Here is a 22,795-nt window from a genome sequence, read left to right as displayed (position 1 = left end):
ACCAAACAAAAACATCCTATGAAGATGCCATATGGATCCCAAGTGGCCATAGGGATGCCACATGGCACCCCCACCTTCCCACTCATAGATGATATCATGTTGATGTCATATCTATGTGGGGACCTATTTATCATTAATTCTTTTGTTGGTATTATGTTATAACATGCTATCTTGTTATTTAAAGTGTTATATATTGTTATGACTTATGCTTGATTTAAGTCACATATTTTTTTTGCTCATATGTGCCATTTTTTGCATGTGTGAAGTCATGGAATTTCGAGAATTAATTTAATTCATATTATTATCCACATATGATTTTGTAACATGTAAGTATGTGGCACTACGTTATGGGCTTGACCCATATGAAACTTTAGTATTGTTAAAATCTTATTGGTAATATCATAAGATATTTTATTCATATGTATGGATGTCCTATATTACCTTTATGTCCATGCCTTTCTATTTTATTAACTCTCACAAATTATTCAAAAACCATAGGCATAAGTGTAAACATGAATTTGGACTTAATGGAAAATAAAACATGGAGCTAAGGGCGTCAAGGTAAAATGACTATAAACTTAGGTTTTAAGGAGTCAAATGTGTCAAAAGCTCATCCATTGATCTTGGTGATAAGATATGAATGAATGGCTTGGATAAAAGCCTCTCATGTGCCATTGATCTAAGGTATCAAGGATCAAGATCAAATCCATCTTTATGATCTAAGTATAAAAGTAACTTATGGAATCAATTATAACCCTAACTTGAGTATTCACTTCAAAAAGAGAGAGAGCCCTTGACAAAAAGGTGGTCACCCATGAGACTATCTTCTTCCTTGAGCTTTCATTTGAACACTTCCATGGAGTAGTCCATCATTTATATGATCGAGCCCATACTATTGCTTCATTAAGGTATTGATTTTTATTCTCATATTTTTAATTCCTACCATATTTCCATTATCAAAGCTTGTTGTAATTCTTAATTTACAGTAGCTTTCTTCATTTTTGGCCATGTAAACTTGATATTTGAAGAGTCCCAAAGCAATAGTGTGGTCCATACACATAGTATGTGTAGATTAGCTTGCTTACTCCATGATCTTGAGTAGTTTCAACTTGATTTCTTAATCTTATTTTTCTAGAATTTTTACTGAGAATATACAACTGATGAGAGGTTTATTTCATTATATGCATAAGACATAGTCCGGTGAGTTTCCTTTTTAATGTTGAAAAGTTCATGTGGTCCCTTATGGACTACATGGTGTAGTTTCACCATAACTTCCTTATTTTGTGTAGTATCTCTCTCAAACTTTGAAGGTTGTTTTGATACATGTCTCACTCACGATTTGATCCCCATTAAGTAAAATAAATGTGATCATTTTCTTCCCATTGGATTGATCTCTTTGAGTTATTATTATCACCCATGTCTTAGACAATAAGACAAAATTAAGTCCTCAACAGGCCCTTTCGTGGGTCGAGCACAAGGGGTTTCCCCATGTATGTTTGCATGTTAATTTGATGCATTTACAGTTATTAAATGGTATCATGATTAGTTAAATTGAGTATGTTGTGTGAATATTGAAATTATTTTTTAATCTTGCGGTATGATTAATGCTACGCATTATTGTTTATGCGAATTGAAATCTTATTGAATTATTATGATCAAGTGTATGATTTGTATGAGATATTATGATATATGATGAGAATGAAGAATGAAGATGGAATTATCATATAATTTTGATATAATGATGAATTGCGAGTGCAAGTCATGCAATATGTTGTAGAGATATACAATGTGAATATTTGAATGTTGTATTCATCTTAAGTGAATTTTTTAGTAAGGAATTTATAAGGGACCTATTAGGGTTGAATTTTATTATTCAAATGTAAATAAATCATGTTTGTAGACTGGAATATATGTATTATGGTTTTGTATTGAGATATTCATGCATTTAAACCATTGAGTTTTTATGCAATGGAAATTTTTTAAAAGATTGCATTTCGGTCTTATACCACCAACATAGCCAACATCATTCCAAGAAACCATTGATAACAACGGTACCGAGCATTAGAAAAGAGCTATGGAAGAAGAGATATTAGCCCTTCAAAGAAACAATACATGGGATTTGTTGGAGCTACCAAAAGGTAGAAAGGCCGTTAGTTGTAAATGGGTTTTCAAGATAAAGACGGGGTTGGATGGCAAGCTTGAAAGATATAGGGTAAGATTGATGGCAAAAGGTTTTTCGCAAAAAGAAAGGATTGAATTTGATGAAATTTTTGCACCGGTTGTCAAGTTGGTATCAATTCGCTTGGTGCTTGGTTTAGTTGCTAAGCACGATTTAGAGCTTGAGCAAATAGATGTAAAGACGGCTTTTATGCTTGAAGAACTTGAAGAGGAAGTGCACATGCAACAATCGGAAGGCTTCATAGAGAAGGGCAAAGAATGACTTGTATGCAAATTGAAGAAGTTCTTGTATGGTCTCAAGCAAGCATCGAGACAATGGTATGTAATATTTGATATGTTCATGTTGAGCCTTGAGTACACAAGAAGTAAGTATGACCATTACATCTATTTAAAGTACTTTGATGATGGTACATACTTGATTTTAGTCTTATATGTGGATGACATGTTTTTGGTGTGCAAAGATAAGGAAAAAATTGATGAGCTCAAGACTTCTTTGAGCAAAAGATTTGAGATGAAAGATCTCGGGCAGGCAAGGCAAATCCTTGGGATTGGAATTAAAAGGGATAGACAAAATGAAATTTCGTCATTATCTTAAAAGGGTTACATAGAAATGGTGCTTGAAAAGTTTGGCATGAAGATGCAAAGCCGATGAAGACACCCTTAGCACCTCACTTCAAATTGTCTTCAATGCAAAGTCTGAAGACGAAAGAAGAAAGAAAAAGCATGGTTAAGGTTCCTTATGTCAATGTGATTGGAAGTTTAATGTTTGTTATGGTATGCACAAGACCAGATATCGCGCATGCGGTTGGAGTTCTAAGTCGGTTTATGGCAAACCCCGAAAAGGTTCATTGGGAAGCAACAAAATGGGTGCTTCGGTACTTGAGAGGTACAACTAATTATGCAATCACATTTAACAAGTGCTTAATTCCAATGCAAGGTCTTATGGATTCAAATTTTGCCGGTAATCTTGATAGAGATAGGTCAACGACCGCATTAGTTTTTCCGTTTGCAAATGGACCGGTAAGTTCGATGTTATGGTTCCAAGACACGGTAGCATTGTCAACTACCGAAGTCGAGTACATGGCAGCAACAGGGGCATCAAAAGAAGTTGTGTAGCTTCAAGGATTGATGGGTAAAATGGGCATTGTATGTAAGCCCATAGAGCTATTTTGTGACAATATGAGTGTTATCCATTTGGCCAAAAACCTGGTTCACCACAAGAGGTCAAGGCACATATTGTTCCAATATTATTATATCCGTCAAGTTGTTGAAGATGGAAGAGTTTGATTGATCAAGATCAAGACCGGAGACAACCTTGCGGATATGCTTACAAAGCCCATCCAAATAAATAAGTTAGAAAGGAGTCTAACCTCTCTAGGTTTTAAGAAAGAAAGGAAAGCAAGAGTGTGATTTCACATCAAGGTGGATATTGTTGGGAGGTGATGCCAAATCACCACCCCATGTTGTATTTCTCACTATGATGAGGGGTATTTTTGTCACTAAAAGGAAGCCTTTTTAGTGGAGGCTCATAAAAGGTTTTTCTAGAGGGAGAAACGTGGCAAAAAAAAAAGGGTGAACTCTTTTGTAGAGGGAAGGGAGCTTGTAGAGAGTATTGGGGGATGGAAAATTAGGGTTTTGCAACAAAACCCTAGCACCACTATTTGGAGCTCACCTTGGGCCATTTTGTCGGTATTTCTTCGCTGCATCAGTGAATCGAATAAATGAGTCGACTGTAAGTGGTTTTATGGTATGAAGTTTTTTGTTTGAGCATTCATTGAGTTTATATGAGGTAACTCTGTATAACCCCAATCTTGTAAGTTTTCCACTTGATAGTAAATACACCTTTGTCGTCTTGCTCTTGGACATTGTTCATCTTGGGTGAACTACGTATATGTGTGCGTCCCTCTCTATTTTCATTTGTGTTGTGCTTTTAAGATTTTTCATATTACTTGTTTTATTGTTCTTATATTTTTCTCAATTATATTGTACTTGTTATTGCATCTTGGACATATTGTTTGAGTGTTGAAATCATTGTGGTGGAGTGCTCACCACATCTAATGGGATTTGAGAGATATCTCGATTTGCTCAAAATGGGTGATTGAATTATCCCGATTTTACAACATTTTCACCCACCAAACACATACAACCATCCATAAACGCAAAGTAAGGCTCGAGTATGGTGACCTGCAGGTCCAAACAGGCAGACAAGCCCCCAAGGTCGGGTAGGTTGGCCTTCCCACGAAAAGCATAAATTTTCCCAGTTTGATGGATGGCTCCATAGATAAAGACAACATGGTTCGAACAACAATACGATGTTGGCGGATATCGAATTTAGATCAGCAATAGGGTCAGGCGAATAGGCAATCAAGTAAAATCAAAAAGGCAAATGAAGATTAAAAAATAAATTGATTGGCATTTTGTAAAAGGGTGACGTTTATATGAGTGCCTACCTAATACTGCACCAATACACTGCGCCTATAAATTTTTCCGAAAGATCTAATTCCGGTGTTGTAAACCTTATTATGCTTAAAAATCTATTTTCAACCATAATTAGAAGGGAAAGGTTTTTATGCTTCACTTATAGCATAGAAGTTCTATCCTCCCCCTACCATCCAGTCGTCCAATTTTGATCAAGAAAGCCACTCACCGTTTGATCTTAGATCCGTCGTCTCAAAGTATTTTATTTTTCGTTTTTTTATACAAATTATATGAATATGAAATTTGGTTTGTGCCGTCTTCTCATTGGGGTGCACCTATAAAAAAAATATTAAAAATAATTTTTCAATAAAATATAATAACCAAAATACCCTTTAAAACTTTCAGAGGTATTTTGGTCATTTTATTTTATTGAAAATAATTTTTTTATATTTTTCGCTAGTGCGAGTTTAATAGAGGAATGGACGCCCAAAATTTGGAGTCAAAATAGTTTATAGAAAAAAATTAAAAATAAAATAGTGTAGAGACGTGATATTGTGATTGGAGCAATCTTAGCCGTCCAATCAGAATGGACGATTGGATAAAGGGGAGGATAGAACTTCTATGCTGTAGGGAAAGCATAGAAAGCTTGCCCTAATTAGAAATTCTAAAATTTCAAAAATAGTACAGATCAAACATATCTATAAATACTTGAAAATCTAGAAAACAAAGAGTCTAGACAACTTATTATAAGATGTACTATTTTTAAGACTTGAAACTCTCTTTCTTTATATCTATACATATCGAGGTCAAAATATCAATTGAAAGGTTTTCCAACTTTGGTAACACTTTGCATTAGAAATATACCTTATTCTATCATATAAAGTTGGAACTTATATAAACTTCTTTCCTCAGTTTGATAGCAATCAAATGTTTAGATATCTCAGGATATTATAGAATCTAATATGATTTTAATTCCAAAAGTCCGCGGACTTGTTTGGGAGGCTCATATCCTATTGAGATACATCCAAATAAACCACTCATATTGAATCCCCAAACATTCTAGTCCGACTTGAATTTTCGGCAATTGTCTCTAACTAATCTTCTCCAGAGATGGAGTGAGAAAAACCAAATATCTCCTCACACCATTCCTCTATGGTGAAATTAGGGTTGCAGAGACTTTGTCGCCGAAGTCAATCTGCTATCATCAAATTAAATCAAGGTTTTTTATTTGTTGTTTCCGAAACTTTACATTCTTGGTGAAGCTTTGGTCATGAAATTCCATTAAGATGCCTAGCAGCTCAGTGAAATTGGAGCTTCCAGAAGTACGGCGTGTGGTAGACTTTGGGTTTCTGAAACCTTAAAAGACATGGAGAAGAATTTGATTCAACTGTGAATCACATGTTCCGTTAAGACATTTGGATGTATAGTTTATTATCTTTGCCCAAATTCTTGAAGGTGGGTTGGATTCTTTGTTGTAAACGTAGTGAAAAAGAATTCAAAACCTTCATAGGATTCATGTCCATAAATGAATGGAGCTATAGGCTTGATAATCTGTGAAGACAGAGATGGGGGCAGGCATTAGGGCAGAAGTAGATGAGAATTAGCTCACCGTAATTAAAAATAGACACGGTTCCAATCTCGACTGACCCTTTCTCCTGCTTTTTTGTGACATAGTTTGATCATTATTCTTTCTGGAGCTATCAGTAGTCCAAGAGAGCCAAACATGCACTGAAAAACACATATAAAGATGCTTTATAATTCATAGATAGCAATCGCTTTGTTCAGATTTTTAGAGATATCAATACTCGCATTCTATATTGTCAAATATAGCCCAAATTAATAAAAAAAAAAAACTCGATCGATACCAAAAACAAAACATAAATAGAGACTTTTTCAAAGGGGCAACTGAATATAAAAAGGTATTCAGTAGAGCAATGACTGAACACGTATTAAATGCAGCGCCACAAACCATGCACATCATTTTTCACTTGGATGATCATGTATCAAAAAGAACCAAAAGAAAAAACATTTCAGAGTCTACGGCTCTTCATCTTGCAAATTGAACTAAATCCTTCTACGGACTTATTCTCACCGGTAGTTAGGGGTGGCAGTGACCTAGACCTGCTGGGTAAAGAACTTCCGAAACAAATAGGACTGAACAGGAAAAAGAGAGATCAACCAAAGAAGGCCCTTCCTTTTTTTGTTTGGAATAACAGAGAGATCCAAACAAAATAGATAAAAGAGAAGGAGTGAATCGAAAAGAAAAAATAAATGATCAATTCAACCTCAAATAAAGATGTTATAACAATAAGTTTGTATACCGGGATCAGAAATATAATACTGCATATAGAGATGGGAATCAAGAAGATTAGGAGTTGAAAACACTTAAACTTAAAGAAGACGAAAAATTATTCTGATTTGAAAAACCCTTTATTACTTTTCTTTGGAATTGACCATTTCGATATACCCGAATGGGTCCGAGTATAGGTCCAACATTTGGACCCAACGGGTTGGACTCGAGTCCAAAACTTAGACCCGAATACTATTCGGGGCTAGGTTCGGTTGAACCCAACCCCTACCCGTAAATTGTTGGAGATAAAATACTTCAAGTCATATTCATTTGGGTGTAGTAAGAATCGTATACAATAAGAATTCATAATCATCTTTAGCTATTTAACGATAAATAAGGCGGCTTAAAATCTAATGGTGATTGTGTAGGGTTCTCGTGAACCCCTTAGCTTACGGAACCGGGAATCCCAAACATCGGGATCCCACCTAAGATCGCGTACATGTGTGACTAAATGCGAAGTAGATGAATACAACTATAAATTGAGCGCGGGAGATAAAGTAAACATAAAAAACACATCACAACAACACACTATATATGTGGTTCATCCAGTAGAGCTACATCTACGGCCTCGGTAACTAAAAATCCACTATCATAATGAAGATTACATTTTTGATTTACAAGAGATAATACATGTCTCTAAACATCGGTAAAAAATTATCACCGATCTTCCCTTCTAAACCCGTTCTCCCGACCGAGCAACATCGTTGATCAACCTCTTTCCCACCGCAATGCCACTACTAGAAAGATAACCTTGAGAGCAATGTAGAGATTTTCTTTTTAACAAACTCAAAACTCATAGGAATGTCGCCTCTCTCTCGGTGGCGATGTCTCTCTCTCTTAGAGACCCATCTCCATATTGGAGATCCATTCCCATAACTCCCAAGGTGACCCTCAAAAGGACGGGTATTATGTCTTCATTCACTCTCTTATAAAAATATCACTTTCTTATTTTCCAAGAAAATCAAAATTCTATTTCCCATAGTACCCTAATCTTTAAAAAAAAAATATGGGTATGGTGATTTAGCTATCACCAAACCCGACAAGTTGTGACCTAGTTGTCAATAATTTGGGTGTATGATGATAAATAAATGCTCAAAAAAAAAAAAAAACTCATAGTGAGGGTAGCAGTGAACCCGACCAGACCCAAGACCTGACGGCTATCAATATGGGTAAAACTTTTGGACCCGAGCCGTTGCCACCCCTACCATGAGTAGGTCCAATAGCATTAAAAGTAAATTGACAAATTAAAATTCATATGAAAACCAGTTCATAGCATAAATAAATGAATATAGTCAATATCCTGAATAATACTAAAAAGTAATGAAAATCACAAAAGATAGCAAGACCAAGGGCAGACATCGTGGTTTGACATGGCACCACCCCTGAAAGCATACCAACCATTCCCTGCATAGGGAAGAGTGAATAACGTTAAAGATGCTATGGAAACAACGATTGGTACGAGCCGGATAAAATAGGGGAAAATTGCAAAGTACTGAAAAGGAGCTTAACTCATACTTGAGAAGAGAAACAGTTCCCAACCAATGCTTTAGGCGGTAATAATTAATCGGGTCATTGTTTAAAAATTACCGATAAATGATCGAAGTCGTCCAATCCAAATCAAAAGAAGTCTTGAGCGATTTGATTCCCAAAATACATCAGGAATTGGCCGTGTCCTCCTTTAGCCGGCCAATTCGAGCCTCTGAACCGGTTCTGTTGGCCCCACTAACTCATTTTCACGTCTATGGGCACCACCCACTCCACGCATAACAATCTTAAAGAGTCACTTATGCTTTTGCTGTGTAGCAACCCTTATATAAAATCGATGGCCTCTCCACATCGCCATTTTCTTCTTTTCTCAACTATAGACTATAACATATTTAATAAAATACCAAAGATAGCTATTGTATGTATTTAATATCAATTTTTTTTCACAAAGGCTATATAAATGTCCTATTTTACCTTGTTGTGTTCATATTTTGTACTCATTTTTTTTCATTTAACTATAATCCAGTGATTTATTTATTACTGGTGAAAATGTTGAAAGCTTTTTTTTTTTCTAATGACATTGATATTATTGACAACATTTTCAGGGTGTTAAATTTTATAAGAGTGCAGTTGGCATAAGGATGCATCCGTGCATCCGTAGCTGTAGGGGTAAAGGTAAGGTGCACCTTCAAATAATTTTGATATAAAATGTTTAGTATTCTTTCAAAATCTATTTTTATATCTAATTATAAAATTTAAAATTTCAAAACTAGTTAAAATCAAGTAGATCTATAAATATATGAAAATCTTAAAAATAGATGGTGTAGATAGTATGTTGTAAGATGTACTATTTCTGATACTCAAAATCTTTTTATTTTTCATAGTCATACATCTCTATGTCAAGATGATCAATCAAATGGTTTTTCAACATTTAAACAACTTTTTCCATTGGATTTTTTAGGCACATCCGTAGTTCTACATTATAAGGTTGCAACCTTATATAAACTTTTTCCAAATTTTTTTTACCATTTCTTTTGTTCTCAAAAGGAGTCAACTATGTTAACACTAAATCATATGCTTTTACAAATACACTATTTCAGGGTGTTAATAGACTGATAAAATGTGGATCAACAATGACTATGTAATTGGTATGGCTAAAAATGAAACACAATTATTGCATCAAATAAAAAACTACATGAAATTAAAATAAATAATACATAAGCATATTACCAAAAACCTCCAGGCATTAAAACTTCGAAAACTACATAAAGTTTTCAACCGAACTAAAATCATTTTCACCCTCTTACTTGGATCGTTTTCTCACCATCACCAAAATTGATAACGAGAGAAGTTATCTTCAATAGGAATTTTAGAGTTTAGAAACCCAAAATAATATTCAATAATCAACATACCTCCAGACAAGAAAATATCTTAATATACATTAATTTTTGTAAAATAATGAAAGTCCATTTTGTACAGCCCCAATTTTTTTTGAACTCAAAAACACCATTTTTTAAGGATATTTAGTGATTTTTTAAGGCCTAACCCGCTCGATCCGGCCGATTCTCCAATCGGGATAGCTGATCCACAGATCCAACCCAATTTTTGGGGTGGCCAATCTAGTCACCAATCTTGATTCGAGGTAGAAAACAAAGCGTTGGACATCATAGAAAATGCAGCAAAGAGTGGGAAAACGAGTGTTTTGCTGATAAGCATATTCATCAAGGAGACCAAAATAACAAACAAGCCTTTGATCCTTTGCAACGGTAAGTCTAAGCCAGTTGAAAGTACACCTTTGAGAACCATTAATAAACTATAATCTTACTAAGCCAGTTGAAAGTACACCTTTGAGAACCATTAATAAACTATAATCTAACACAGATCCACATGGCAGGACCTAAAGCAAAATTGCACAAGATCGACTGCATTTACACAGAAGTGAATATTAGAAAGATATCTCCAAATGGGATAATCAAATTTTCTAAGTAAATCATTCTGGAAACGAAAGGTAGGAAGGATATTGAGAAGCCTAAGAATTGGCTTTCAAAAGTGAAGAAGACCCATACCCTCGGATGAATGCTAGACCATTCTCTGAAGTCTTACATTTGGATGCAAGTCCATTAGTCTTCTCATCTACTTATTCCTCTCCACAGAAGTATCCTTACTGGCAAGTAGGAGAGAGGGAAGGCCAGGTCAATGTCAATTGAGGCCACATCCCTAAATCCCCATTGTTACAACTACTAAGTCTTCTGCCAATTCCGAATGCTTTGACCTGGGGCCTACTTTTTGACTTTGACTCCGAATATGGGGTTCTCAAGATTTGCTTTTTATGCATTGAAAGGCAAAATCACATTACTCCAAGACAAAGAAGAGGTTCAACACACAATGGATGAATTCAGGAACTGTTTGAAGGAATGCTTCTTGGAGAGATGTACACATTGACATCATCCTTAAATGAAATTCTCACATTCTTTTCAAGTTCTCAAACAGGGACAAACCTATAAAAGTGACAAGTGGGGGGGCCTGGCGTTGCAGCCATTACCTGCTCTTCCAGAGATGGAATGGAGGTAAACTTGCTCAAATTCTTGAACTCAAATCCAGCCCAATATGGGTTTGCTTACCAGATCTATCATACTACAGTTGATCTTCTCAATATTTGGGTTGTATTGCTGCTGCTATGGGAAAGCGAATCTCCATGGACTGAGGAAACAATAGGATTGTCTGAAATCCAGCCTGGCTCCATCTCAACAAATCCTTACCAATTCTGGTAATGGTGGACTGATCTATTCCAAAGTTATCTAGGTGGGCTGGATTAACGAACAACCAAATGGAATAACGAACAACCAATACCAAGTGTTTATCAGAATCAACTAGAAAAATAAACTTACTTGGAGGCTCCAATCCTACCGTCCAAGACTGATTCTATCAGAACTAATATACAAGAGAATCTCAAAGGTGTGTTATTTATTTCTCTAGGGGTCACTAACAAGATTTCTGCCCAACTAATGCCAAGGACCAAAAAGGAGTTGCAACAAGCACAGAAGCCAAGCAGGGCAAAGATGCATAAGAAATGAAGAACATAAGAAAACCTAATCAATATGCAATGAGAAAGAGTCGAAATAAAGACAAGAACCAATCAAGATTTCCTGCACAAAACCAGGATCAACGATGTGTCAAAGAAATGCTGGCCCCCTAACCGTCTTCCCCATTTCTAGCTCCAGCTTTCAAGCCTCCGAGGAGGCACCTGAACCATTACCACGAAAAAGTGAGCTAGACAGGAACCCGAAACCTTAAACCTCTGGCACCACATTGGCTGGATCAAGCCTTAATCCAGATCCACAAAACCCTTGGTTCATTCAAACCTGAGGTGTAATAGTAGATCCACACCTCATTGGTGGATTCAAAGTTTCAAGGAAATTCAAAACTCACTATTTCTGTGGGTTTGAAAACTCATCAATTTGAAAATCCCAAGCCAAACTTGTAAAATTCCAACACAGTCCTAATTGAATCAAAGGAACAGTATGCTGGCACAATAATGTTACAAATTGATTCGGGTAGCAGCATCACAGATGACGAAGAACAATGCAATACACAGACTGTAGCAAAGCAACAAAATGCTACCATACCCGTAACTGCACAAGTTCAATCTGTATGCTATCAAACCCAAGTTGCATTCGTGGATGCACGAGCTCGTATGTGACCGTGATTAAGATGTATACTACCTAAAGGATACATGTAGCATAGAAACAACAAAGTAGGTTTCAATAAAAGCACACAACACTAAAAATTTCAAAAAAATTTTAGAAACAGAAACTGAAAGCCATGGGCACAACAAAGGGAGAATAAAACAGGAAAAAGAAAAGACAGCAAAAAAATAGTTTCAATGAAAGTTTTCATGCAGACAGCACAACAGGCTCCTCTTTAATGAGATTTTTCATCTTCCAGGCAATTAAATGAATGAGCTTTTATTCATTAATGACTGATGCATTAATGCACACAAAGTCAAATACTATCACCAAAGAGTAATAAAAGAAATAGAAATAGCAAAAACTAAAACAAAACTCAAGCAAAATAAATAAAAGAACATGAAAAAAAAACTACGGGACAGAAATAAACAACACAGAGGAATGGACAGAACCAAAGAATAAAGAACTGTGAAACATAATTGCCCTGATGACAAAAGGAGAGTAAATAAAACCAATATTCAAGAATGAAAATAAATAAAATGACAAAAACATAACCACAAATAGAATAGAACATAACAATGAAAAGCAACAAAGAAATAACCAAAGGCAAATTGTAAGAAAGAGAACAGGAGACAGATTTGGAGAAAGAGAACAGGAGACAGATTTGGAACATGGAATACAAAGAAATGAAACAAGGACATAATAAATTACAGCAAAAACAATCAAAAGGAAAATTACAAAAAAATAAAAAACACATAGAGATAGGGAAAGTAAATAAAGGCATCTTGCTTTAGGGGGAAAAAATAAAGGGAAAAAAAAAGCAATAACACTAGGTCAAAAGAGACACAAGTCAATGAAAGGACAACCAATACACAAAGAGAACGTATAAAAACATCAATACCAAAATATGCCACAAAAGAAGCAAAGCAAAAACTCATAGAGCAGACTTACACCAAAAAAGCTAATAACGCAATTCAATATATGTCTAGAAACAATCAGGTAGGTGAACCTTCGTTTTGTTTTATGTTGTACCAGATTTCCCTCTCCAACCCTGGGATTAGCAACTTAGCTGGTCAGGAGGACGGTATGACCTAAAGCAATACAATCCACCATTAAACCCCCAAACACAGTGACACTCAATCCACAACCAGTCACAATGTCAAATCCAATGGTTGAGGAGGAAATTCCAACATATCCATATATACCTTGATCATTCTCCAACAAAACAAACAAGCACACACATGGAAATGCATAGTGAGATATGATGAAAACATCAAAGTTAAAAAGAGAAAATACAAAAGGATGAATTGTAAAACAAAAATTATCAACACACAAAAAAAAAAAAAAAAAAAAAAAAAAGAAGAAGAAAGAAGTTTGAGGTGCTCTAATTGAGGAACCAAGAGGTTTCTTCTTCTTCCTTAAACCCAAAGCAAAATATAGGCCCAAATTTATTGTTGGTCCTTTAAATGCCAGACACGACATCCTTTCAATTCTCAAAACGAAAAACCCAAAAAATCAAGTAAGAAATTAACTATTCTAAAATGAATGTTAAGTGCCTGCTTGGATGATATTTAATCTTGTCAGAAGAAGACCATATTATCTGAAATTAACATACCCTACATAAAATTATTTTGTTAGTTGTTTCATACATACCTTGCATAGTGTAGTTTTATTTATTTATTTATTTTTGCATTTTTAGCTATTTTTAGTTATTTATAGCTAAAAACCTGAAATTTTCAGCAAATTACTCTGAATGAAGTAAAACAACTATTCAAAGAGATAAACTTATATGTAAAACTGCCTAAGTTAATCTCATATAATTTTATGGACATTTCCAAACAACAGATAATTCATTATAAATAACAACTTTATTGAATCAGTGAATTATCAGTAATAATGACTACATGGAAAAAGCCATAAGAATTTACCAGTAAATAGAACAAATAGATTTAGAGAGTAAGATACACAAGGATACATATTGCATGATAACCCATATGTTACAATTTTTTAGCATCACCTCTCACGGCTATGGCAATGCTCAAAAAACTGAATAAAATGTGAATTAATAGAATACAAACCCTAAACAAACAAATGTAGGAAAAATTATAGAAATAAGAGAAAACAAAGAGGGGGGGGTGGGTTAGATGACTGATTCAAGGGTATGAAAGAGAAACAAAGAAAGTGAAACCGAGGAGTTCGATAGAATAACTACTGCCTAGGCAGACTTCACCCAGGCGATTTAGACCACTCAAATCAGCCCCACCCAGAAGCCTAGGCAGCAACATTCTACAGCAAAGGTTTTTAGGTTCATGGGGAAGACAGGTGCCTCCCTACTCAAATGAAATGGTGTGCCTCCCTACCCAAATGAAGTGGCCAATGAAGGCTTAAAACAGCAAAACATGTTTCAATTTTTTACAAAGTCCAAAATTGCAGAGTTCATATGTTCAAACACTCCAGTCCTATTAAAACTCATGCTGAGTCCTATTATATACTCATAGAAACTCTTTGCTTGTTTAATTGTTCAAACTTGCAGAATTCAGCGTGTCATGAGGACTCAAAATGAGTCTTGATCACTTAGTTGAGTCCTCACGCCAAGATTTGGGTGCTATGAATAGACAATGAGGTTAGAATTACAAATTTGGTAAAAAATCTGGCTTCCAAAGCACTGTTATGAAATGCAGCCACATAATGTGTTATGCAGCCCTAGGCGTATCAACTCCACCCGCATATGCAGGAATTTGCAATGCAGTCGCATATGCAGTACATGAACCGCGTATGGAGCCATATTGACCACATATGCTTTTTCATCGCATTAGGGCAATGTGCCCACTTTCTGCAGCCCTGCTCATGGGGGCAAATTTGTAATTTTTCATATGAAAAGAAAGAAAAGGGGGAAGAAAAGGGAAAGGGGGGGGCGAGGGGGGGGGGGTGGGCGGGGTGTTGGTGGGGGTAGCAGGGAGGATGGGATTTGAAGAAATTGGGTTTTGTTCTCTAATCTTTGGTGGATTGTTTGATATTGTTTTGGGGTTCATTTTGCAGGTTTTGTGGTGAAGATTCAACAAGCATTCGAAGGTTTCCAGAACCTAGGTGATAAACTTATTCCATAGAATATTATTGGTCGACTTCGAAAATCTAAACTAACAAACGCTACTCATTTTAAAATTTAAGAAAAATTAATCATTACCTCAATATATGCCTAACTGCCAGTTAGGTTTTTAAAACAAAAAATACAAATAGATAAACAAGGAAAACAATGGAACGAGAGGAAGTCGCTTAACTAAAAAAAGAAACCAAGAACTCCAGAGTTTACAAAAACCTCTAAACCTTGAATTGTAAACCAAAAAAATAAGAGATTGATAATCCATAACCAAATTGTTTGCTAGACAAGAAAGAAACACTTGACTTGGCTACATATCCAATGACTGAATACATCCGTGAATAGAAATGAAGCAATAGAAAATCAAAAACAAAGATAATTGAGTAAGGATGCAATAAAAAGTCAGAAACCAAGATAATTGAGTAAAATGGAATGCATATATTACATAAAATGGTTTGGAATTCATCTTAAAATTTACCTTGAAATGCTTACAAGCAGATGATAAAAGAAAAACCAAAAAAACCACTAGACCACAACATTAACGCTTAGACAGTAACATACTAGAATAGCCTCCCAAATCCATAAGAAAAAATCAAAATGAAACAAATGAGAAATAAATTAAAAAAAAAAAAAGATAAAACAAAAGCAAACCCTAGAGCCTACACAACAAAATTTAACCCCAAACTACTGAAATTTAAATATAAATTTTTTGATAAACTTCCCCCTAGGAAAATTAGGAATCCAGACCAAAACACCTTTTCTTGGGGAAAGTATAAAATAAGACCATTTACCTCTGGTACAAGGTCACTATCACGCCTTTAATGGAGCAAAGGTTACAATCACCCTAAGCCATTACATATAAAATTGGACAGCTGGGCGTACGCTATTGACCAAAATCGAACCATAAAAAACTTTCTCAAAGTTTATGAAACGACCCTAGACGATTGATTCCACAACTCATGGCTAGAAGTATTTGTGTAATGGTTATATAGTATGCAACCCTTTTTCTATATAGTTGGAAAGAAAACTGTTTTCACAACTATAATTCACGAATTTCTATAGATCACCATCCCTAAACAATAATTTATGATTAATATTTCTCATACAAAAAAAGCTTATATAAGGTGTCAACCTTATACAATAGAAGGAACACATCCAAAACCCACTATAAATGTTGTTTTGGCGCCGAAAAACCCTCTATGTGATCATATTGACATCTAGATGTAGGGATATGGAAAAGAAAACAAAGGATTTCAAGTCCTAAAGTAGTACATTTTGTAACACATTATTTGGCCCATTCATTTTGTAGATTTTCAAGTGTCTCTAGATCTCCTCGATCTACACCATTTTTAGAGCTGTAAATTTCATATTTACGGGTCGAAACATGTCATCATAAAGGTTTCTGGCACCAAAATGGCATTCTTTGGCAAGGTCTAGAGGCGCGCCTTACTTCAATTGTTTAAAGTTGACACCTCTTTCTCATGTAATTTAAATTTCAATCATTCTACTAACTACAAGCATTGACAAGTAAACTTAAATGAAAAGAAAACTACAAAACCAACTAACAAAGTTCAGATTAATTACATAGATAATAGCATTCTCAATATTCTCAAATTCAACCTATACTTCTCATCAGTAAACAAAAGAGGACCAAATCCCCCTTGATCACCAGCAAACCCTGATTCCCTACCACCCCAAAAACGCAAACACTACACAAGTCCACTCCACATTTAATATCTCCATCAAATAAGCTTCAAATCCTAACTAAGTAAAATCCTTACACTACCAGCAGTCCAGCACAAAAATACAAAAAAATTAAAATAAAATAAAAAAACAATAGACATAGAGAAAGAGCAAGTGAGACGAAAATCCAGGAAGAGTGAGAAAAAGAAAGAGGAAGAAAGAGAGAGTGAGAGAGAGAGAAGAGCGAGAAAGGAAGGAGAAAAAGAAAGAGATGAAAAGTGAAAAAGAGAGGAAAACTAAGAGAGATGACAATACATAAAGAGAGGAAAAGTATAGATAAAGAGAGAGTAATAGAACTTGTATTTTAATTGTCCCCTACAAAGAGAGCATTAAGAAAATAACAATTATAGCATAAAAAGCCAAAAGAACAACAAAAAATACAATAAAACAACATGAAAGTGGCAAGCGATAAATAGTAATTAAAGAAAAGTTATAAAACAAGAAACATCGATATAAATACTTAGAAAATGGTATATGAACAAATAAAACAACACAAAAAATCGCAACAGAAAGAATACAATAAAAAAATACAAGATCTACAAAAATAGAATAGAAATTAAATAAAGACATATTTATTTTCTTTTCAAAAGGCAAGAACGATAGTTTAAAACCAACATAAACAAAAGTGACACAAAATTGAATAAAAAACATGTAAGAGATCCTTTCTATAAAGTTTTCTGTGTCCTCTCCACCTCCGACCCTGAAAAAAAAAAATCCAACCCTTAGATTAGAGATTTCAGAGATGTGAGGGTAGGGATGGCGAAAAGGACTCCACCATGACCATCAAGCCTTCTAGCCTTCACCCGACAACCATTCAAACGTCAAAACTGATGATTAGGGAGGTAACTCAATCCATACATGTACAAGGCTGCCCCTGATCATTCAAAAATAATACACACTACACTCAATACACACATACACAAACAGGGATTGCACACAGAGAAAAGATGGAAAATCAGACCTCAAAAAACATAAAACATAAAAACATGAACTCTACGAAAAAAAACAAAAACAAAAAAAAAGCAAACATAGAAAACATTTAAGGATCTCTTGCTGAAAAATCAAAAGGTTGCCTACAGGATATTCCTTTTCTCCTTTAACCAAGCCAAACTAATAGCCTAAATTCATTATTTCATTGATCCACTAAACACAAATCCCTTCAAATTGCCAGAATAAAAAATGAATCAAAAAGAATTTAATACATTTTCTAGTAAATAAACTGCACAAATTCAGTAACGAGAAATAATGACCACGCAGAAATGAATTGCATGATTTGCTTCATTCAGCTTTCGAGCATCACCTCCACCATCCCAGTTGACATCTGATAGCCAGGTTAATGCTCAAAAACTGAGCTAACCCAACAAAAGAAGAAAATGTAGACAAAAGATACACAAAAATAAATAAATCTTGTATTTGTGGATATCAGATCTAGGTTCTGATCCCTCAAAGGTGGGGGAGAGAGAGAAGGGAGAGGGGGGAGAGGGGCCTAGGTTGACAATACATTTAAGGCTATGCCAGAATGCCAATGAATACGAAATGAGAAGCGTGATAAAATTCATGCCTAAGAAAACTTTTGCCACATGGATTGGATTTTAAACACTTGAATCAGCTCAGGTGGCAACTTTCCACTGCAAAGGTTTTAGGTTAGAGAAAGGACGAATGCCTCTCTACCCCAAAAACAGGCCAAGATAAGTCAAAAGGGGTGCCCAATGGGAAGCAGGGGGGATGACTTCCAATTTTCGATTGAAAGAGCCCTAAAAATTGCAGAGAGTCCATGCATCTAAGGACTTACTAAGTCCTATTAAAACTCATGTTGAGTACTACAGTGACTTTTGAATCTCTACATGACTCCCTCAATTATTCAAACTAAGTTTCGAGTTCAGGAGGCCAAAAACTCTTGAGATAAGCCGTGCTACCTTGTAGGAGGCCCAAGTTCAAGTCTGGGGTTCTATGCACAAATGCGAGGTTGCTAGGAAATTATAATTTTCGCAAACACTTATCTTCTAAAGAAAGCAATAACTCAAATTCAAGCATCCAGAACAAACAAAATCTTCTCATCTAAAAGTTAGACCAAATTAACCATTACTTCAAAATAGAAGTTGAGGACAAAAATATGCAAAAATAAAAAATTTGAGGAAAAATATGCAAAATTACAAATAGATAACAAAGAAAACCTATGAAATCTGATAAAGAAGTTAATCCACTATTCCAAAAACCTTAAAAGTTAAAAAAATGCACAAGCATACATAACCAAGAGAGAGAATAACCTTAAACAGAGCTCTTATAATGCATTTGAAGTTTTAAAGTGACATATGACGTCCATAACCGAGTAAATATCCAAAACCAGCGGTTTAAAAAACGGTTCGCTGACCTGGATTGGGCATCTCAAAAACTCACCCAGATCGGTGAATCGCCGATCCGGATCGGGAAACAGTCGGATTAAACCTTAAAAAAATCCGAAAAATTTATTAAAATTTATTATAAATGTTTTTAAGAATTCAATAAGAAATAGGGGTACTACATTATCATTTCATTTTTTTTCATCAATTTGCGAATATCGAGATGTTCTTTCCCTATTTGAACTTATGTTAACCATTAAATTTGCATTACAGAAAAGAAAAATCATAGAATCATCATTGATAAAATATATAATCATACATGAACTACAATAAAAAATGGATTAAATCGATGAAAGAATAGCCACTAAAATCTCGAATTAATATATTATCTTTTATTTTATTTTTTCCTTTTATTTTTTTGATGTCATTATTTTCTTCTTTTTATTTCCTTTAGAAGATAAATTGTTTTTTGACCAGAAATGCTTGTTGTATTATCTTTTATTTCAATTTTTTCTTTTTATTTTTTTGATGATGTTATTATTTTCCTTTTATTTTTTTTGGTAGATAAAAATAAAACGCTCTTTTTTCTTTTTTTTTTATGACATTATTTTCTTCTTCTTTATTTTTTTTCATGACATTATTTTCTTCATTTATATTATTTTTTTTCCTTTTATTTTTTTGATGATAATAGTTTTTGCCTTATATTTTTTTTAGAAGATAAAAATAGAACGCTTTTTTTCCTTTTTTTTATGACATTATTTTCTTCCACTTTATTTTTTTTTTATGACATTATTTTCTTCCTTGATATTATTTTTTATGATATTATTTAAGACAAAAATAAAACACAAGAGTAAAACACATTTTTTTTGTGAAAAAGAAAAACCATTTTTTATGACATTTGACAAAAAGAAAAAAGTTAACATCATGGAGGTTCAAACCGCAGACCTCTCGTGTAGAAATCCAACATGATAACCAACTCCCCGCTGCATCACATTTAGCATATTATGCTATGATAAATCAATATATTGATTTAACATCTCAACGTTGGGCATTGAGAATTGCCCCACATTGAAGAGAGGTGGGACAAACCTTGGGTATATAAACAATTGAACCATCAGCTCTTCCAAACGATATGCTGGGATGGGAACCACATGCGGTGCACATAAGATTTTTGCACATGCGCAATGCACACGAGATGTATTCACACGTGCGACACATGTGAGACGTATTCACATGCGCGGAGCATGGTGACGTCAGCCACAACAGATCTTGTGACGTCATACTGGCGAGAACCGCTGGTTTATGACGTCATGAGGGCGGTTCACTGCTCAGAACCGGCGATTCTACTCTAGAACCGGGCAATTTCCAACCGGGCAATTCCCGGTTTTACACAAAAATCGGCACGGGCTCACCGATTCCCGTACCGACTCAGGCGAGTCCGTTGCGACTCACCGATTTTTAAATCACTGTCCAAAACTATGCAAATCACAACAATCACGAAATTTGCAAACATCAACAAAGCAAATCACAACAATCACAAAATTTGCAAACATCAACAAAAACAGGAAAATTGAATTCATAAAACAGTATTTCAAAACCAAATTATAAACTTTGAATGCACTTATTCTCCATGATGAAAAAGAATCACACATCAAACCATATATATAACATAAGAGCTCCCTTTCACTCTGATAAAGTGATAATATCAGAACAAACATAGGAACCTCAAACCATGCAATCAGATAAATACGCTGCCAGGCAAGAGAAGCAAGCAAGTTCACAACTACATTACACAATTTTTAAATTGTGGCTGCATTTTCCGAATATTAATTCATCACCATCCCTAATCAGTAAAATTCATGAATAAAGTAACAAAATCCCCATTTAATTTAAATCTCCATCTTTCAAGTCACTGTAAAAACTCACCAGCATGAAGAAAGAAAGTAAAAACAATAAACACCACAAAACCAACAAAAGAAATCTAGCTTAATTATGTAACACTTTAAACTAACTAAAGAAATCTAGGTTCATAATGTAATACTTTCAAAATTCTGGAGTTCAAAACAAACTTCTCACAGATAACCCACAATTCTTGAGTCAAACAAACTTTTCATAAGTAACGAAGTAAGTCCAAACCCTCCATCATCAACAAAGCCCTTAGTCCCCCTCATCCCCCCAAAAGTGTAAATTACATTAAAAAACGTAACATTTAGCATACGGCATCTCAAGTCCAATCCAAATCCACATGTAATCTATCTCCATCAAATACGCTCCAAACTTTAAACTTAGCAAAATCCCTACATAGCCAAATGCAAAAAAAAAAAAAATCAGAAGATACAGATTAGAGAAAGAGTGTAAAAGCAAGGAACAGGAAGAGATAGAAAAAGAGGGACAGGCTAAGGAAGAGAGGGGCTGAAAAGAGGAATAGTAAGAAAGGGAGGAACAGAGCGAAGAGAAGAATGACAAGGAAGTATAGATATAGAATGTGAGAAAAAACAGAGAAAGAGGAGGGCAATACCTCAATATGACTACAATTCGAATCCCTAGTACCTGCGACCACCACCAAATCCACCTGCACCAACGGGCTTGGCATAGGGGGCAGACAGGGCAGGCTCAGACTGCTTCACCACACCAGGCAGATCAGGCATCCCAAGAGCGGCAAGCATGTCCATAGTCTCCTTGTCGACCTCAATAACATCGGTTTTAATGGCCGACTCATCTGGCACAAAGTCCATGCGCCTCTCTCTCTCCTCCTCCTGGAGTTTGAGGGAGATGCCGCGAACTGGGCCCCTCTGGATGCGCTTCATGAGATGGGTGGAGAAGCCGGCGATCTTGTTGCGCAGGCGCTTGGAGGGGATAATGGCAACCTCTTCCAGTATTTTCTTGTTTGTATGGAAGTCCAAGGTCATGCGGGAGTAATAACGCTCGATCACCAGCCGAGAGGACTTCTTTACTGTCTTGGTGCGCACGCGGCCCATGGCTGGTGAAGGTGGTGGTCCGAGAGAGGCAGGAGATGGGAGATTGGAGGTAAAGCGAGAGAGAGAGAGGAAGGATTGGGATTGTTTGTTTATGCTGGTTTGCAGGATGGGGGAAATTGACAGTGATGAGCATAGGGTTTATATTTGGCTGTTCGGATGAGATTTGGAGGTTGAAGTCCGTTTGGAATTAGGGTTTAGAGGCGTTTAGGGTTTCGGAAAGGGCGCGCATTACATGCCCCCGCGCGATCGCTGTGTACACTTACTCCCTCGCGTGGAAGACCTAATGGGGATAATTTTAGGGAAAATCATAGATACTTCTTAATCAACTGTCTACACATCCTATCCTCTCATTATCTTTTTGTATTATACTATAAAACCCTAGTATCACCTTTTTTTGTATTTAATCCCAGCCAAATATAGTCAATACATTTTGGGACCAAAATATCGTTCTTAATATTTTCCCTTATCTTGTGAATTACTGCACTTAATTCATGTTTCCTTTATTTGGTTTTGCTTCTTAG

The 22,795-nt window shown here is 35.4% G+C and overlaps 1 protein-coding gene and 1 long non-coding RNA gene across 2 annotated transcripts; both read right to left on the bottom strand.

Moving 5' to 3' along the window:
• Positions 1 to 8,171: 8,171 nt before the first annotated feature.
• LOC148780438 (uncharacterized) lies at positions 8,172 to 13,481 on the bottom strand. The gene is made up of 2 exons (XR_016040738.1): positions 8,534 to 13,481; positions 8,172 to 8,350 (listed from the first exon to the last, which is right to left on the bottom strand). It is a non-coding gene; the product is annotated as an uncharacterized LOC148780438 (long non-coding RNA).
• A 7,823-nt stretch (positions 13,482 to 21,304) lies between these two features.
• On the bottom strand, positions 21,305 to 22,350 carry LOC18436367 (small ribosomal subunit protein eS17). Its single transcript, XM_006846388.4, has 2 exons — positions 21,815 to 22,350; positions 21,305 to 21,593 (listed from the first exon to the last, which is right to left on the bottom strand). The coding sequence occupies exon 1, from the start codon at positions 22,272 to 22,274 to the stop codon at positions 21,840 to 21,842; it is 435 nt and encodes a 144-aa protein (XP_006846451.1). The 5' UTR covers positions 22,275 to 22,350; the 3' UTR covers positions 21,305 to 21,593; positions 21,815 to 21,839.
• Positions 22,351 to 22,795: the final 445 nt, after the last annotated feature.

The sequence above is a fragment of the Amborella trichopoda genome, chromosome 9, assembly GCF_054954075.1.
Source record: "Amborella trichopoda isolate Santa Cruz 75 chromosome 9, AtrichopodaSantaCruz75HAP2 v2.0, whole genome shotgun sequence".
NCBI classification, from domain to species: domain Eukaryota; kingdom Viridiplantae; phylum Streptophyta; class Magnoliopsida; order Amborellales; family Amborellaceae; genus Amborella; species Amborella trichopoda.
Note: the sequence above shows the minus strand (reverse complement) of the source record. Positions and strands in the feature narration are given on the sequence as shown.

Excerpts from the sequence above, each read along its gene's own strand:
- LOC18436367 (XM_006846388.4), bottom strand. The coding sequence starts at position 22,274 with ATGGGCCGCGTGCGCACCAAGACAGTAAAGAAGTCCTCTCGGCTGGTG.